The sequence below is a fragment of the Equus asinus genome, chromosome 7, assembly GCF_041296235.1.
Source record: "Equus asinus isolate D_3611 breed Donkey chromosome 7, EquAss-T2T_v2, whole genome shotgun sequence".
In the NCBI taxonomy this organism is placed as follows: domain Eukaryota; kingdom Metazoa; phylum Chordata; class Mammalia; order Perissodactyla; family Equidae; genus Equus; species Equus asinus.
In genome coordinates, this window is record NC_091796.1 from 46,356,076 (window position 1) to 46,376,462 (window position 20,387).

The 20,387-nt window shown below is 37.5% G+C and overlaps 1 protein-coding gene across 1 annotated transcript in view; it reads right to left on the reverse strand.

The window, feature by feature from the left end:
• Positions 1-476: 476 nt before the first annotated feature.
• PSMA8 (proteasome 20S subunit alpha 8) overlaps positions 477-20,387 on the reverse strand; it is a 42,088-nt gene continuing 22,177 nt past the window's right edge. The window contains exons 3-7 of the mRNA XM_014828230.3: positions 18,792-18,916; positions 15,680-15,802; positions 3,225-3,344; positions 3,046-3,108; positions 477-1,020 (exon numbers count right to left, since the gene is read on the reverse strand). Coding sequence (XP_014683716.3) covers positions 928-1,020; positions 3,046-3,108; positions 3,225-3,344; positions 15,680-15,802; positions 18,792-18,916 — 524 coding nt within the window. The 3' untranslated portion in view covers positions 477-927. The remainder of the gene's footprint in view (positions 1,021-3,045; positions 3,109-3,224; positions 3,345-15,679; positions 15,803-18,791; positions 18,917-20,387) is intronic.

Here is a 20,387-nt window from a genome sequence, read left to right on the forward strand (position 1 = left end):
AAGAATTAAATGTATTGGGGCTGGCCCAGTGGTGCAGCAGTTAAGTTCATACATTTCCTGCTTCAGTGGCCTGGGGTTCGCCAGTTTGGATCCCGGGTGGGGACATGGCACCGCTTGGCAAGCCATGTTGTGGTAGGTGTCCCACATATGAAGTAGAGGAAGATGGGCACGAATGTTAACTCAGGGCCAGTCTTCCTCAGCAAAAAGAGGAGGATTGGCAGCAGATGTTAGCTCAGGGCTAATCTTCCTGAACAAAAAATAAAGAATTAAATGTATTCACTTCTCTCCTTATTTTCATATAGTCCCCTGTTGAGATGTCCTTATAAGTTCTTACCACACTTTATTTTAATTGCCTATTTGGATTAGGCCTTTAATATGTGTCCCATGAACAAAATGATATACTGCAACTTATGAAATGACAAAGGCAAAATAAATATGACAAAATATTTAAAAATGAAGCAAGCTGACAAAATTTTGGCAATTCACCAATGCAGGGATGTTTTTATCATGCATCTAGAAATGCAACTCAATATTATATTCAGTTTATTTTGGAACAGCTTTTTACCTGATATCAATACTCAAATGTCACCAAATTATTAATTTTTTTAATTAATGTTTTTTCTTAATTACATTTGCATATATGAAGAAAAGTAATACACTGGACAAGTTATAAAGTACTGTCTCAGGCTTATGTGGAATTATGATTGCTTCCAATAATTACTGAAAGCTCTTTTCAAAGATAACCTTCCTACTAATGTATGTTTGTCCATGTAATAGACTGAAGACAGGCAGAAATCTGGCATTCTTGAAACAGCATGTAACTACTCAATGTAATGCTACAAATCAACTTATTTCCTTTAAAACTTCACTAAATAATTCCGAGGAGTACAACCAAACATTCAAAGCTCCCCGTGCTCATCCTAAGAATTAGGCAATCTTCTTTGATTTTTTCTTCTCTGCTTCTTCCTTTTCCTTTTCTATTTCAGTTACTTGTAATTCAATTTCTTTGGCACTAAACATCTGAGAAGAGAAAAAATTTAAAAAGCAAATTTCAATAATACCAGTAATTTCTAAATATTTATAGTATGAAGGAACTCAATTATATTTTATAAATTTACATTTTCTATTTATAACTTTATAGTGTATATAACTTCAAATATGTAATGAAATATTTCAAAAGGTTTAAAAGCAACACAACTTGTAACAATTATGGACAAAACCAGGACTCTATGACATTTCCACTATCACTGTGCTCTAAAAGAGCACAGGGTACAATGTGATGTTGCATTACGTATCCTGTATATGCATATAACTTGGAAAACATTTGAATGCAAGGCTTATTCTATTCGTGAGCAAACAACTCCTTACTGAACTCCCCCTAGCCCTACCCCACTGTGTGATTCTCTGATAGGATTTGACTATCTTATCAGCTCACAGACTAGCCAAAGAGGTAGGGAAAAGATGATTTACACTGCTTTGTTTACAACTCTCTCACTAAGTACAAAGCAAAAACAGTTTTTATTTTATTAATATCAAAGATGAGAGCAACTTGCTCAAGGTCATACTGTTAAACAAATGCATCGCTGGAACTTAAACCCAGGTCTATCCAATTCCAGAGCACATGCTCTATTTCCCCTACAGCCTCTCCTGAAATATCATGTGGAAGGAGAGCATAGCTTTGCTGCTGTACACATACCACCCTACCACTCATAAATAAAAATATATGTATAACTCTGTGTGTGTGTCTCTCCAGATGTGTATATATGTATGTGATGGGGCTGGAGAGATGACTCTGGTCTCAGTGGTTCTCTGTCCCTGTGGTGTTGACACATCTGTCCCCCCATCCTTTACAGCAGGGTTGACAATGCGGCTCAGTTCCCATCTCCACACTCTGTGCTCAGCACTCTGGTTATTTCTGTGGGGCTGTGCTGGGGCAGACCCCATTACTCTGTCCCCATTTCTCTTATTCACTGAAACTTTGCGCTGCCCTATCCTTGCGTCCTCCGTCTATTGATTAACTAATAAAAGGTGGGAATGTGATGTCAAAACAATGACAACAACAAAGCCCCTAAAACCCAAAAACCCCACTGCTCCACATAGCACTGATTTTAACATTATTTCCCCTTGAAATATTTTCCTTAAAACAAAAGAAAAGGTATATGTGAAATAATCCTTTTTAGCACCTTTTTCGTATAGATTCCCATGCTTTACGTGCTTTTGTACACTCTCAGCTAGAGAGAGCTAGTCAGCAAACCAGACTGTAAAGTTCTACCTAATGAACAATCGTGAACCACATTTCAAATGCTCTTTAGCCCATGAGTCCTCTATCACAATATCCTAACAATTTATCACATTGTTCTAAACAATTTATTTTGTGGTCCAGCAATTTTAACCCATAAGAGCTGACAAAAGGCATAGAAAGAATAATGCTAGACTTGCCACAAAGACATATGGAAAGGTTATTACACTAGGCATTAAAATTTAAATCGCAAGCCACTTTTAAGTGAAAAGAAGAGAGAAGAGATAAAAGCCAGTAGGCAACCAAGAATGGGTGGTGCCTTAACATAATGAAGGATAACACTATGTTAGAAGCCTGGAGGGCCAACAATTATATAAATAGCAGCTGAATGACACTGGCTGGAAGCACATCTTGATTTCAGGAGATCTAAAAAGACAGGAAGAGTAACTGCTCTCTATATGGTGCCAGGAATGACTCTCCATAGGGAATAGCTATACTGACACCATATAGGGCTGACTCAGTAGGAATTCCTACTTAGAAGAATATATACCACTAAATGGGATAGGCCTATATATAGATCTCAGTGCCTCTAAGTCTTCACAAAGGGTTAGGCATAGGTAACTGTTTGCAATAAGCACATACAAATTAGTGACAGCCTACAGAAACAAAATGGAAATTGCAGTGTCAATGGATGCTAAAGGGATGTTTCAGGCTGATAATGAAGACACCAGTGGGTGTCAACAACATTTTAATTTTTTGTCAAAATACTTTATACTACAGGTATTTTTTTCTTCCTAATGACTTACCTTCAAAGGTTGGTTTCTTCTTATTATAGCAAGTTCAATGTTTTTTCCACCAGACTGGACAACCTAATGTAGAATAAGTGCAATGTGAGAATTACTTCAGGAAATTCTGTGTTTTAATAAGCCACTGAATGAAAAAAAAACCCTATGCTTTTCTGAATAAGCTTTATTAGATCACTTACTTCTAGCAAAGCTCTTATTGCTAATTTTACAGCTTCGTTGTCGTTTGCTATAGCATCTTCTGTGTAATTCTTTTCTAGGAATTCTTGAACAGTTTTAGCACTTCGGCCTATTGCATTTGCCTTGAAAAATAGAAGATAAGTATTATTATTACTGCAATATGAATGGATTTATGGTTAATAAGTGAATTTTAGAGACTTAGAGTTTTCATAATTACTAAATGAAAATTGAAGGTTTGAAAACTTAGCAAGCATTTCAGCAGCTCATTTGGCTACTGTATGAATAATTTTATTTTCAATATGAAATCAATATGAATAAACTTATTTTCAAATATACCAACACTTTGTCCTGGGTCTTGGCCAATGCTTTCTTTTACTTTAATGGTTCCAAAATCCTTGATAGCCAGAAGAGATTGAAAGAGTTGAAATTCCAAAAGATGTGGAGGGGAAAGGAGGTGTAACTTTGCAATATGGTGCAAAAGGAAGAAAGAGAAGACTGAAAAAAAAAGGACATCCACGTGAAGAAGAAAGCTGACATGAGTAGGACTGTGTATCATTTTCTCAGAACTTAGAATAAAGTACAGAATTTAGAATAAAGTATAGTAATTATTGATTCATTATCTTCTTTGACTATAAGCAAGAAGTGCTTCTTCTGTTCCATTGCGCGTTTTATATTGTTCTGTAGACATTTCTGAAGGAAAGAGGCAAATGGATTTCCCTGGAGGCATGGCTATAGGTAGCAAATGCTGTGTTCTTTTAATTCAGTCTAAATATCCAGACTAATACTAGTGATGATAATAGTAATTTACATTAACAGAACACTTACGTGCCAGGCACTATATTAAGCATTTTACACGGATTATCTCATTTAACCATTACAAAACCAAACAGGTACTATTACTAACTCCAATTCATGGGTAAAGAAATGAAGGATTGGAAAGGTTAAAACGAGGTTTCTCAACCTCAGCACTATTGACATTTTGGGCTGGATATTTCTTTGCTGTGGGGGGCTGTCCTGTGCATCGTAGGAGGTTTAGCAACCTCTATCCACTAGATGCCAGTAGCGGCCCCTATCCCAGCTGTAACAGCCAAACATGTCTCTAGATCGTGCCAAATGGACTGAATCGACAGTCCAAGCTTTGACCTCTATGCATTATGCTGCCACATGCCTCTTTGCTATGATGACTCTAGAGAGGGGAAAGAACCAGCAGAAGGACCCATTCTTTCACGGAAGGATCCTGGCATTAAAGGGGAAATGTTTCAGTTCTAACTGGTTAGCAATATGATTACAGGAAAGAGATCTCAAAGGAGATTTTTAGGAAGGGAGCATGAAAACACATCTTTTGTACTACACGGGAGTTACTGTTCTGCTACTTCACAGAGCTTTTTCTATGTCTCTGTGTTTCAGAGGATTAAAATAAATAGCTGTGAAATTTTAAATTCGATTTTGTGGCCTTGAAATTCCACTATGATCAAAAGTAAAGCGTGGTACGACTTTGGAGTTTATTAGCTACTAGTTTTTTGGGGGTAACTAACTGGTTGCTGCCAAGAGGGGAAGTACCTATGGTAGCAGTTTATCCAGAAATCTCAGCCCTTACAGATCACTCCTGACTTTCCTGTCCACTTTCTCCAATTGCCGACGTCAAAATTCTTTAATTCTCACCTACTTGACTGGTTTCCTAAAATCTAGCTGCTTCTTGCCACACTCATATTCCCACCCTGCCTCCAACCCCATCACCCACCCCAGCCACTTCAACAGCCTCTGATGGTTTTGCAATGTTTTTCCTGCCTGTCTATCCAGATTTACGATGATTTTCTGTGGCAGAGAATACTAGCTGTCAACCCCAATGTCCATTCTTCCTTTGTGACAGAACTTGGGGCAATGTGCCTGCTGAAAAAATGTCATTTCCTAGCCTCCATTACAAATAGAAATATACAAGTGAAAGTAACTGGGTGGAACTTCTAGGACTCTTTTGCTGCCTGGAATGCAGACATGTTGGCTGGATGTCTGGTAGCTAACTTGAGAGCATGGAAAAAGACTAAGATAATAAAAGAGACAAACACTGGCAAGTGCCTACCTTCAAACTTCTCATTATGTGAGAAAAGCAAATCCTTATGTGTTACGAATCATATCTCTGTTGTTACGAGCCCAAAACAATACCTCACAGATACACCTCTGAGTGGATCCTGTCACTCAGTGCCCCTTTCCCCTTATTCCCAGAGCTCCTGGGGGTGCCGATGGCAGATAGCCCAGGCTCTTCACTTTCTTGAGAGATGCCTTGGTTAACTGAGCTGCCTCACCCAAGGTCATGCACTCTTCTAGCGGTGGCCCATATCCAATGACTGATGAAGAGTTGTTAATGTCCAGCCCCCTCACCCCAACTTGGAACAACTTTGAAGAGCCACCCGAGATGCAGAGCTTCCCATGGGGCTGACCAGGCCTTTACTGAGACTGCACTGCAGTCCCCCTTCTCCCTCTGCCTCGCGCTGTTCCCTTCCTTTCAAGAAATGCTGATCCCAAAAGCACTTAATAATACACTTCCTAAAAATGATGGCTAAACAGCCTTTAAAAGTCTTTTCGGTCCTAAGATGCTATGTCTCTATGGTAGTATTTTCCAAAGAATACCAGAGTGGAGAGAGGATCTGTGATAAAAGGTTTCTAAATTCAAGTAATCTTGGCGATGACTACTTTAACTGCTTCTGGAAGACGTACAATGCTTTTTAGAAGATCCATAACCTAATAAAACATTAAATTTCTTTAGACAAACACCACCCAAAATGACTTAGCTTGTTTACCTTATATCTATATATCTAGTAACATCAAAGAAATACACTTTGAGAAACATTGTTCTGAAGTACACAACATATTAACTTTGTTCCCGTTTTGAAGCATTACTGACAACAGCAAAACATGCCCCCGAAAGCATTAACACTGTTAGTTTTGTAATATCATGCTTTGGTCATTTGGAAAACACTGCTTCAGTGAATTAATGCAGATCTTCCAAATGTTGACCAATTTGATTTCTAAAATATCAAATAATCATGCTCATTAATTTCACCACCAATCTCATCAAAGATGTCTTTAAGTACTGAGAAACTGTTCAGCTCTTTGTGACAAATGTTTTTCAAAATTTTAATTTTCGCTTGAAAGCTTGAATTTTATCACTGACAACAAGTACTATCGGTTGTTTCCTTAAAGTAAAGGCCTCGGATCACTCATTCTTTAGAAGATTTCCTGCTAAATTTCCAAGTCTGAATAACCACAGTTATTCTGTCTGTTGTGCTATCAAGTAAAAATGAAGTTCCATAAAAAATGGGCTATTTTAGCTTACAACTCAAACAATCGCATAATTGTTTTTCCTCAAAACAACATTACCTGCAGTAGATGTGCTTTAAGCATACTTCTGTTTCATCACACAGAATATGAAAAGATGCATACTTGAGAGTTAATGTTTTTCCCCCCTGAGGAAGATTCACCCTGAGCTAATATCTGTGCCAGTCTCCCTCTATTTTGTACATGGGTCGCAGCCACTGCAGGGCCGCCAGTGAGGGGTGTAGGGGTGTAGGTCTGCACCTGGGAACTGAACCTGGGCTGCCAAAGTGGAGTGCACCGAACTTAACCACTAGATCATGGGGCAGGCCCAAAGAGTTGAGATTTTTTATAATAATGTTTTTATTGAGATGTAGTTGACATAGTATATTAGTTTCAGGTGTACAAAATAATGATTCCATATTTTATATATTGCAAAATGATCAGAATAAGTCTAGTTAACATCCTTCACCACACACAGTTACAATATTTTCCTGTGATGAGAAAAAAGTCGATTTAATAAAATTAATGATTTTTACTGTTTCATCAAAGACAACTTATGAGGAAGTTGAATTTATTTATTAATTTACTACAAATGCATGATGGTAAAGAATACAATGAGTACTAGTACACCTGGGTGCTAGCGCACCAGCAGTTTCATCCACCATTGCTTTTACATCATCACTACAAATGTCCACACAGAGACAAAGCGAAGGATTGTCTTAGTATTATTATGAAAATAGTTTTTACTTCATGGACCAGGAGTCTGAAGACTACATTTTGAGATCTGTCACTTTATACTATGTATCCTATTTGGCTACATCCTGTAACCTTATAAGGCCAAGAAACCCCTACACAGTATGGGTTTTACACAGACATACCTGAAATTTTCTAACACTGCAGTTTTTTAAATTAAAAGGATGGGTTCTAAATCTGGCAGGTCAGCAAAGTCATCTGGGAAGAGCCCTTGTCCCAACATAGCCACTTGGCTGGCTTCTTTTCATTCAGTCTCAGCTTAAACATCCCTTCTTCAGAGAAATGTTCCCTCTACATACAATCTAAAGCAACTCTCTGTTGTGATCTAGGACATTATCCAGCAGCTTGGTTTCATCATTGCACTTATCTCTACTTAATGTCAAACTAAACAAAGAAAAGTGCAAGTTGTAGAATGATATGCATAATATGATACCAATTGTATGAAATTTTAAAATATGCAAAATAGTCCCTATTACTTATGGATACTTCCATGTGCAGTAAAAGTGTAAAGTTATGCATTGAAAAGATAAATGTCAAATTTAGGATAGTGGTTTCCTGGAGCAGGTAGGAGGAGATGTTGTAGGAGGGGAATGAGATTAGAAGGATGCACAAGAAGCTTCAATTACATTCAAGCTGGCTGGTGGTTACACGGGTGTTTTAAATATTATTTTCAGAAGTCTGAAATATTTCTCTTAAAAAATGATCTGGAGCAAATATGATAAAACATTAACATCTATTTAAATTTGCTGAATACATGCGTATATTTATATTATTTTGTATTCTTATGTATGTGCTTGGAAGGTTCCATTAAAAACAATTATTTCTTTTAAACATAAAACTGTCCGTGCTTCTACTTAAACATTTTCACACTGGGTTCCATGCACTTGCATCTATTTAAGGTCTTTTATGAATATTTTCACTTGCCTCTACATTTGTTGTTTTGCTTCTCCACTGTATCTTTTTCATAAATTTATAAAAATTCCAAAACATTTCATTCTTGCTCCTCTTTCATACCCTACATCCATCAGCACAGCCTCACACCATTTCTCATCCTGCAAAATAAAATTAAAGTCCAGCCACTTCTCATCATTTCCAGCACTACCACGTGGCACAGATCATTGGGATTTTTATTATATTCTTTATTGGCCTCCCTGCATCCATCCTTGCCCCCTCCATACATTTTATCACAGCAGCCAGAAGCACCTCTTAAAAGTCATTTCATGTCTCTGTTTTGCTAAAAAACTTCCGATGACTTCCCATCTTGCTCAGAGTAAAATTCACAATCTTATAATGGAGTATAAGAAAGGCCCTCTATGATTCTGTCTCTCTGCTCCACAGACTCCTGTCTAACCTCACATCCTACCGTTACCTCCCTCCCTCCCTCTGCTCCTTCCATCTCTTGCTACTCCTAAAACACACCAAGAAGCTGCACTTCAGGGTATTTGCCCTTGCTGCTGCCTCTCTCTGGAATGCTCTTCCCCGGATATGTTAACAATTTGCCCCCTTCACTTCCTACAGTCTCTGCTCAAATACTCCTCTGCCCTGACTACTCTCTATAAAACTGCACCCCCCTCCTGCACCGTCCCCATCCCCCTCACCTGACTTTACATTCCTCCATAGTAGTACTTCTCAAATTTTAATGTATATAAAAGTTATATGGAGATCTTGTTAAAACAGATTCTAATTCAGAAGGCCTGGTGGGACCTGATATTCTGTATTGCTAATAAGCTCTCAGGTGATGCTGGTTTCTGACCCACTCCTTGAGTAGGATGTGTTAACATCTAACCTACTATATATTTACTTGTCTTTCTGTCACCTCTAGAATATAAGCTCTCTAAGAGTAGAGATTTTGTTTAGTCACTGCTATCCCTAGTGTCTAGAAGAGTGCCTAGCACATAGTAAGAGCTTAACATTGTTGATGAATGAATGAATCCCATAGTATGGCCAATCTTAAAAAAAAACTTCTCTTGAACCTGTATTCTCCTCTAGCTACTGTTCCATATCTCTGCTCCCTTTATAGCTAAACTTCTTAAAGGAACTATCTTTACTTCCTTCCTTACTATTCCCTTTTCTTCAATTTTCTATTTTGAAAATTTTGAAAACTATGAAAAGTTGAGAATACAATGAACAACTAACTACATACTCCTTTTGTGTGTGTGTGAGGAAGATTTGCCCTGAGCATTCATTGCCAATCTTCCTCTTTTTTTGCTTGAGGAAGAGTTGCCCTGAGCTAACATCTGTGCCAGTCTTCCTCTATTTTGTACGTAGGATGCCTCCACAGCATGTCTGATGAGTGGAGTAGGTCCACGCCCAGGATCCAAACCCACGAACCCAGGCTGTCAAAGCGGAGCATGCAGAACTTTAACAAGTCAGCCATGGGGCCAACCCCACAACTAACTAGATATTCTTAACTTAGATTTATGAATTGTTAACACTTTGAGATATTTGTTTTACCTCACTTCATTTATTTTCACAAATATACACTTTTTTATATTGAAGTTGCAGAAACCACAATATTTCATCTCTAAATACTTCAGCATCTATCCCCTTAAAACAAGTGTGTTGTCTTATATAACACTGTAATTATCACCCCCACCAGAAATTTCAAACTGATACAATACTATTATCTAATATACACTCCATATTTAATATCTCCAGTTGTCCCCAAAATGTCCTTTGTGATTGTTTTTCCCCCATCCAGGGTCTAATCAAAGACCGAACTGCATTCGTCTCTTTAGTCTTTAAACTAGAAATGTCTCCTTGTTTTTTTCTGTCTTTCAATAACATGAATATTTTTTAAATGTCTTGTAGAATGTTCCACAATCTGGATTTATCTGATTGTTCCCTCTTGATCAGATTAGGGTTAAATACAATGGCAAGAATACTACAAAGGTTGGGCCAGGCCAGTGGCATAGTGGTTAAGTTTGTGTGCTCTGCTTCGGTGGCCTGGGGTTCATGGGTTCCGATCCCAGGCATGGGCCTACACACTGCTCATCAAGCCATGCTGTGGTGGTGTCCCACATACAAAATAGAGGAGGACTGGCAGAGATGTTAGCTCAGGGACAATCTTCCTCAAGCAAAAAGAGGAAGATTGGCAAGAGATGTTAGCTCAGGGCCAATCTTTGTCATAAAAAAAAAAAGAATACTACAAAGGTGATGTTATTTCTTTCCCATTATATCACACCAGGAGGCACATAATGTCAATTTATCCCATTATAAGCGATGGTAAGTTTGAAGGTTATCATGGTGTCCACCAGATCTCTCCACTGAAAAGGTACATTTTCTCCTTTGTGATTAATAAGTAATATGTGGGACCATGTGGACATCCTTTTCCTTAGCCATCTTTTACCTGGTAGTTTTAGCATCCCTTGATGATTCTTGATCTTTCCTCCCTATTTCTTTTAAATTCACTCCAATCCAGCTTTCATCACCATCAGTCCATGCATGCTGTTCTTGTCAAGGTCACCAATAGCCTGCATGTTGCCAAATCCAATCATTGCACTGTCTTCTTACTTGACCCATCAGTGGCACTGACTCAGCTGATCATCTCTTCTTGGAATACTCTTTTCACTTGGGATCCAGGACACTGCTCTCTGGGGTCTCCTCCTTCACCGACTGCTGGATCCTTCCCCACCTTTCACTGGTCTAATGCCCCAAACTTAATCAGTTCTTGCCTGATTTATTATTAGACACAGCCTTCTAACTTGTTTGCCTGCATCTCCCCTACCCTACCCTACAATCTATTCTCAATACAGCTGCCAGAGAGACTTTTAAAATATAAATCAGATCATGTTACTCTCATATGCAAAAATATCAAATGGCTTTATCCATCACTTTATTTAATATCTCAAGTCCTATCCATGGCCTTCAGACCTGACAAGATCTAGATCCCTCCTACCTCTGTTACTGCACCCTTACCGCCATCTTTCTTGTAGATTTGCTGTAGCAAAGGCATATGTTCCCACGTAGAGCTACAGCTCTAGCTATGACAGCCTCCCTGATAGTTCTCATACATATGGAACATGCTGCTGCCTTGGGAGTTGGTCTTTATTGTTTCCTCTATTTGGAACACCATAGAAATAACTACCTGGCTTGCTCCTTCACTTTCTTCAGGTCTCTGTTCAAATGTCATCTTTTCAAAGGTGCTTACCCTGACCACCTTACCTACCAGTCACTCTCTATCCTTCTAACCATGTTTCCTTTTTTTTTCATAGCACTTATATATTATGTATTTGTCTGAGTTCACCTCTATATCCCCAGACTTAGAACAGTATTTGATATATAATTGGAATTCAGTATGTATAGACTGAATATTTGTTAAAGGACAGACTCTTTATATAATTATTTTATTTTATAACTTTTGGTGGTGAATTATCTTTGGGAATCCTGCACTGTAATATCCCTAAGTGCAGAGATATCATCAGCTCCACGCTTACTGCTCTGCTACTCAATTCCTTCTTCATTTTTGGTCCCTTAGGATTTTCTGTCTTTCTTGTGAGTTCAGCTATGCATTATTAAAAAATGTTAATGATCACTTTAACATCCTAGGTGTTTACAGCAGGATAATTTTTAGTTAATGTAATTTAATATAATTTGCTAAACCCCAGAACCTGCTACTCGAAGTAAAAAATATTTTCTTCAATATGAAAATGTGTTAAGAAAGAAAAAAACACTTCAAAATGGGTTTCCCTCACCACAACTGACCTGGATACTGCCAGAGTACGTGGCAACCTGCCAGGCTGTCTGATCTCGTTGGCCTCTTCTGTCAGGGAAGGAGGTGCAGTTTGCCCTCACTGGAAGAGAAACTTACTCTAGATGTGCTTCCCTTCCCTGTCCTCAACGCTTCTGTCAGCCCCACCATCTGTGGACTTGCTGGATGCTTTCTTCACCATCATGGTATCCTATAAAACACTGCTGCTGACCAAGGAACTGATGTGAGGAACTGAGAGAACAGACTTATGCCCCTGGGATCCACTGGTTTTATCCTGTTCTCTATCCCCCTGGAGTAGCCAGCCTCATAGAAACATGGAATAGCTTACTGAAGACTCCTTTATAGCACCAGCTGGGTGATACCTTATGGAGCTATGTTTCTGTTCTATAAGATCCTGTATCTGCCCTGAAACAGGAACGATTAACTGATTTCTCCCATGGTCACAAATCTAGGAATCAAGTGACAGACATCTCATTAACACCCCTAATAGCCCACTTGTAAAATTTCTGCTTCCTGTCACCACTGGGTTCTTAGTTCCCAAGTGGAGGTGAGGGGGGAGTGGTGACGTTCTACCAGGGGCTGTAACAAGAATTCCACTGAACTAGAAGCTAAGACTGCCACTTGGCCATTTTGGACTTCCCATGCCACTGAACCAATAGGCAAGGTGGGCATTATTGTAAGGATGGTATGATTTATTCTGATTATCAAGGGAAATAAAGCTATTATTATACAATGAGATGAGGGAAGAGATATCTAGAACTCAAGGGATTATGGAGGTCTTAGTATTCCTATGTAAAGTGAAAAAAATTAATGGAAGGCTCTGTAACCCATTAAGACAGGATCACTAATGGGCCACAATCTTCCAAAAAAAATACGTTTGTGGGGGCCAGCCCCATGGCCAAGTGGTTAAGTTCGTGCTCTCTGCTTCGGCAGCCCAGGGTTTCACCGGTTTGGATTCTGGGCACGGACATGGCACCACTCATCAGGCCACGCTGAGGCGGCATCCCACATGTCACAACTAGAAGGACCCACAACTAAAATATACAACTATGTCCTGGGAGGAGGGGAGGGTTGGGGAGAAAAATCAATAAAAAAATAAAAAATAAGTTTGCGTCACCTGCCAGATAAAGAACCCCAACAAACCAAAGTGCTGGTATTAGCTATTTCTGTTCTCATTTCTGCAACTGGTCATGTGGCCATAGTGTATATTTATAACTTCCTTTTTCTACTCTCCATTTCACACATCTTCTACCTGCACCTTGTAAGACTGTAACAACCTAGCACTGCAAAGTGTTGTCACCACATGGTACCACAGCTGTGTCCTCAACAGCCCACTGTACCATTCTATCAAGTTACTTGGTATAGTAGGTAAGAGTAAAAAAACAAAACATAGAAATGAACAACAAAAACTCCCCAAAATCCCTGATCTCATGGCTGAAGTCCTCCCAAAATAGAAAAAAAACAGATTTTATTCTACCTTTCAAGGCTGTATATCACAATTTATATAATACGCATAGAGAATTATTTGGCCTAAGGGAGGTAGCATGATGTAGTGGAAAGAACTTTGACTAATAAGCAGAAGACCCTGAATTCTAATTCCAGTTTTGCTATTAAGTAGTGGTGTGAACTTAAAAAAATACACTTAACTCCTGAGTATCACTTACCAAATATGGAAAATAAAGTTTTCAAATGTTTTTTGTTACAGATAATGTTTTTTAAAGCTGCATAATACTTCCTTCAGCCAAAATCTTACGAGAAAGTACAATATGTAAAATCAGTAAAATGATGATAATGGGGTATACACGTGTATGCATGTGTATGCACACACCGTTCAGACCCTCCCCACCTCCGCCATGTGGCCTTAAGACACCACAGCACGGCATAGTTTCAGACTTAGATGATCAATGAAATCCCCAACAATTTTAAAATTCCAATATTTTCCAAATTAATTGGCTTTGAAATAAAATAAAAATGCTTTTCTGTATGACCCCAGGGAGCAACCAAATCAAAATGGAAAATTACATAAACTTGGAAATTGTTGTTATGATATTGAAATGAAAGGTAATGATGTAATGATAAATGCAAACAGAAGATGGCAGACTTCAAAATACTTAGAGAAAGATTGTGTGTAATAACTTGTTTTGTTTAGGGCATAGGTTTGGAAAGGCACAAGAAATCTAGTACATGTAAAAGATTTCTAACTGGCAGGAAAAAGCCTGGTATTTGCAGCAGGTAAATGTGTAGCTTCTGATTACCAATGAGGTTGTCCAGGTAGCTTAAAAGAAGATGTGCAGCTAACACAAGTATTGAGATTTTTGTGCCTAGAATATAACACATTGTTTTACTGGCCTGGTTAACTGTTTTATAAAACAGTATCTTATGAGTATGGTGAGCTCAAATCAAATCCTATAGATAATACAGGCATAGAGACCAAGGCAATATTTCCCCATTAATTCATTTGCATCTTTTAAAATTTTTTCCTTCTTCTCCCCAAAGCCCCCCAGTATATAGTTGTATATGTTAGTTATGAGTGCCTCTGGTTGTGCTATGTGGGGTGCTGCCTCAGCATGGCCTGATGAGCGGTGCCATGTCCACGCCCAGGATCCAAACCAGTGAAACCCTGGGCCACCGAAGCAGAGCGCATGAACTTAAACACTCGACCATGGGGCTGGCCCCTCATTTGCATCTTAATCATAGTAAAATAAACTCTTCATGAAATTGTTTAAAGCCTAGGTATTTAAACTTTTAATGAAGTCAAAATCACTTAGATTCTGTGGTGTAGTCTTATTCTTATATATGAGAATATACAAAAATTCACTTCTGGAAACTGCCACTAGTTTCCCTAGGCCGAAGACTTTTGTATTAGATTTAAGCGCACCATTAAACAAATTTAGTAGTTGGGTACTAAAACAAGGATAACGACTTATCCCAGAAGACAAACTATCTTCCAGGAATTATGTGGAGACAACTGCAACATCCTGACACATGGGTATAACTGATTCATAGTTTGGGGGGCTCTGACTCTTCTAGAATGGAAGATGCATTAAATTTTCAGTATGGGGTTTAAATGCTCATTTAATTCTTTACTAAAAGCAGAAATACTATTACTACTCAAAGCAAGCATCTATATGATGCAATACTAATTTGGAAGAATGAATGATGAATTAGAAACTGGATATTTTTCTTATTTGATCATTTATATACACTTAAGTTTGTTACATCTTCTCAAAAGTAAGGAAAACACCCTGTGATCAATAAACTAAAGTGTTTCTGTACCCATCAAAACCATGATAGTTTCTGACTAGCTAAATAGCCACATAAAGGTTGTATCACCATCGATATTTTAATGCAACATAAATTTTTTTGTCATGTCCCTGAAAGTGATAAAGCATTTACAGTGAATACATTTAGTCAACTTTTTTTTTTAAAGACTTCTTTTTCTCCCCAAAACCCCCTCAGTACATAGTGATATATATATATATCTTTTTTCAGTTGTGGGTCCTTCTAGTTGTGGCACATGGGACGCCACCTCAGCATGGCCTGATGAGTGGTGCCATGTCTGCACCCAGGATCCGAATCGGCGAAACCCTGGGCTGCTGAAGTGGAGCGCAAAAACTTAACCACTTGGCCACCGGGCTGCCCCCTCAACTTCTAAAATATATTAACAAATTCATGACTCACCTTCCAAGCATGGTAAGTACCAGAGGGATCAGTCTGATACAATCTTGGGATACCATCGTCATCAAAGCCTACAATTAAGGCAGAAATACCAAAAGGTCTTCGTCCATTGCTCTGAGTATATTTCTGAAAAATAAAATGTTTTCATAACTACTTTCTATATGAGGCCATACAAAGTATAACAGTATTACTTATCAAATAACAAATTCTAATAGTAAATAAAGCATTCCTGCCAAAATGATCTTCTTTATCAATTCTTATTTTAGTATCTTTAAGATCCTCTACCTGACTTTTTCTGGACTGACTTCAATCCACGATGAAATTTTTAAGAAATTAATGTACACAGTCTGTAAAATAAAATCCTAAGTTTGCTTACATATGGTCTTAAGATAATTTTCTTGTTGCTCCATGAACATTTTGGTAACATAAGTAGATTGTGATCTCTTTAATATAGCAGAGAACTGTGTGTGTCACAGCATTTTGGTTCCCAGCACAGCTGATTTCAGTGAGCTGTGCTTTGGAAGCATGTCCTTGGTTTACTTTGAGAGACACTGTAATTGTTACTATTATTATCCAGTATTCTCACTTGATACTATTATCATCAAGTATATTCTGTTCACTATAGACTAAGCTATCTCTACAGAAAAGCCAACCAAGACATTTCTTTCAGTCCCAAGACAAGGAAACCTTTGTTTCTCTTGAAGAAAAAGCATGCTTTTCCCTCACAGACAGCGGGGCACTGGAAACCAATTATATTTCTTTTTCCTGTTGTGCCAGGAACTTCCTGGATTTGTGCTCCAGGGAGTGGAATTCACACTCATTCTGAGACTGGTGCCCCTAGACGTTGTACCAAGAGGCAGTTCTGACAGAAAGCTCAAGACTCCATTTGTAGGCAGCTTGAGGAACTGTATGTAACTCTGTAGCTTGAAATAACTTTACACTAGCTTTCTTCTTGGACTTGTCAATGTATCCTAATTTTTATTTTTAAATTTTATCATATATGTATCTCCATAAACCACCTCAAAATTTGAATGCAAATAGTTGGGTTACAAACATAAACTGTTAAAGAATAGGGTTTATGTCTTAATTCCTTTGTATTTTCTAATGTTCCTAGTTCATATTGAGGTATGAAGTAGATGCTTTGTAAATATACCTTAGAGGAGAGACCCTTTTACTTTATTTGCTCAATAAACCATTTTTTTTGTTTTGTTTGTTTGTTTGTTTGTTTTGAGGAAGATTAGCCCTGAGCTAACATCTGCCAATCCTCCTCTTTTTGCTGAGGAAGACTCGCCCTGAGCTAACATCTGTGCCCATCTTCCTCTACTTTATATAAGGGATGCCTGCCACAGCATGGCTTGACAAGCAGTGTGTAGGTCCACACCCGGTATCCGAACCAGAGAACCCCAGCCTGCTGAAGTGGAATGTGCGAACTTAACCCATGAGCCACTGGGCCGGCCCCTAAACCATTTCTTTTTAATGAAAAAGTAACACATGGACAAGGTTAAAATGATTTAAAAAGTACCAAAGTTGTACATAAAGGGTCTCTCTCTCTTGTCCAAGAACCCAGGCTCCTTCCCCGTGGCAATTCCACTGTGACAGATTTACAATATATATTTCTATAACTGTGCAATGCATAGCCTTTATAGTTCTAGAAGAAAACCTAAGAACCACAATTGGGAACCTTGTATACATAACGTTCTGTATCTTGTTTTTTGGTGGATACCTTTTTAACTACCAGGAAAATCAAAGCAAATAAAAAAGAAAAGTAGAACAATATAAAAATTTGGACTTTCTGGCATATGAATTAAATTTTTAAAATAGGGCAATTTTTCTATAAATATGTAATTTAAAACTTTAATACCTAGGATATGTAGTCCATTAAAAAATCTCTACATGGACAAATGGTAAAATCCACGCCAGAAAGTGTTTTAAATGCTATAAATGTATTAAGTCATTTAATCCATAATGCAACCCAACAAAGTAGGTATTATTGTAACACTCATTTTATAAATAAGAAAATTGAGGTAAAACAAGCTAGTTTGCCCAAGGCATTAAGTAGGAAGTAGCAAGGCCAGGATTCAAACCCTCAAATTCTGGCTCCTGGGGAACAGTCTTAACCATTAGAGTGCCTGTCAAAGTGAAGGATAGTTAGAAGGACTAGAAAGGACTAGAAGGGACTAGAAGGACTGAAAATAGCAAACCAACATGTAGAAAAATATCAACCTCATTACTAATTATAAAATACAAATTGAAACAACTATTACAGTACTATGTTATACTTATTTGCAAAATAAAAGAAAAATGAAAAACCCAATGCTAATGATCCTTCAGGGATACATTTATGCATTGCTGGTTGCACGATAAAAATTGGTTCAATCTTTTTAGAAAGCAATTTAGCTACATATAACAAGAGTCTTAAACCAATTACAGTCTCTAATCTAGTAATCCCATACTGAAAATTAATTTAACAATATAATTCAAAATAGAAAAAGAAAGGCTGTGACAAAGAGTAATGTTATTAAACTAGCAAATTGAGAGAGAGAAAAAAAATGAAAGAAACTGGAAACAACCTAAATAATTACCAGATATTAACTAGAAACAGTATTATGTAGTTAGTAAGAACCTTAAGTATAAGGACTATGTTGACATATATAAAGGACACATAAAATTATAAGTGAAAAAATACATGTTTACATCATGATTATACTTAATGTCCAGCCATGTATCTATGCATGAATTCAGAAGAAGTCATATCTAAACCTGATTAGTTATGTTTAGGTTTGTAGCTGAAAGAATCATGGGTATTTCTTTGGTCAACTTTAAAAAATGGTTCTCATTACTATGTCTCCAGAAGTGTAGAAATCCCCTTAAAGATTAGATTTATTGTTTTAAATTTTAATATAATTCCCAGAATTGATACTGACTGAGATTTCTAGTGATCAAATCAATCCATTCCATTGGAATAACAGTGTAAGTATGAAGTAAGTGTGAGAAAGAATAAGGAATTTAGTTGATTTAATAGACCAAATGATTGGAGTGATTATAGTATTTTCATAGGACCCATAATGATGGAAAAGGAGAAAACTTGAAGAAATCTGTTGGAATATTGGCTTACCTGCTTTAAGGTTGCTATGAAGCGAGTTATATATTCTACAGTGACTGGGTCTTCAACTGTGAGCTTATGACTCTGGCATTCCACACGAGCTCTGTTTATTACTACTCTAGCGTCAGCAGTCAGTCCTATGAAAGTAGTTGACACATTACAAAAAAGAATGACTTTTTTCCTTGACAAAAGGGTTTTAACCATCATAAAATCTTTCTTATAATGTCCTTTGTTTTTCTCAATATATATCCATTATAAAGAACTTGTAAAATAGAGTATCACTTGTCCAACACTGATTTATTTCCTTTAAGACTTAATTTGATGCACTCTTCTTTTTCTTTTTTTTGGTGAGGAAGATTCACCTTGAGCTAACATCTGTTGCCAATCCTCCTCTTTTTTTTGTTTGAGGAAGACTAGCCCTGAGCTAACATTCGTGTCAGTCTTCCTTTACTTTGTACATGGGATGCCTCCACAGCATGGCTGATGAGTGGAGTAGGTCTGAGCCCAGGATCCGAACGGCAAACCCGGGCTGCTGAAGTGGAGCACGCAGACTTTAACCACTTGGCCAGGAGGCCGGCCCCTTATTTTCTTTTTTAAAGAAAACGGCTTTAAAGAATAATGATTAAACACTAATGTCACATAAACTATTTCCAAAAGATCAAAATGATTTAATTCACAGTAGCTGGGCTGGTTATCAGGTTTTATTAAATGTTTTTAAAAAATCTATGTAGTCATATTTTTAAAATTTTTTTCTGAAAGATATCAATGGCAGACTGTTCAAAGGTTGATGTCTATCCAGATTCCAAGACCAATATACTTATTACCTAAACCATGAAGTAAGCTGGATTTCTTCTTGTGAAAACAATGAGTATTACTTCATTATCAAACACATATCCATTGAATTCAAACTGCATTCAATGTAACTGTGACATATCATTTCTCAGCTTTTTGTCTAAGATTAAGGGTTTGAAAATCAAGAAAGCTAAAACAGAAAAAGAAAACACTTCTTTGCTTTTGCCATACCGAAATATCATATAATTAATTTTCAACACTTCTATAAGGAAATAGTTAATGTGTTTCTATCAAAAAAATAGACTGATCAAAAGCTTAAACAGATGCAAAGGCTGCAAACATTTCTATTCAAGACTTCTTTGGCATTTGACCTCTCCATGGCCATTTTCTTTCTTTCCCTACTCTTTTAATACCACATTGCCCAAAAACTTCATTCATAAAATCTCTGAAACAGCTGTTTCTCACATAACCATCAGTCTTTTGCAGTCACAAACTCTTGCTCCCCTTCCACACCATTTCAAATAGTGTTTCTACAAACCTGGAAGAATGTCAGTCCCTGAAGATAGTTAATAGCAGTCAACAATAAAGAAGCTGTTAGAATATGCCACTGTTAAGAAGCACCCTAACGCTCACGGGTAGGGAGCAAATTATAATCAGACAACTAAAGGAAGAGAAACTGATTCTCTTCTTTTTGCAAATGTTATCTGAAAGAAAAGAATGGGAAAAGGTTGACTCAGCCCATCCTATGGATTAAAAGCTTCACTCACTTAGAAAATATTATCAGAAAGGAGATTTTTAAGTATTTCCCCTTTACAA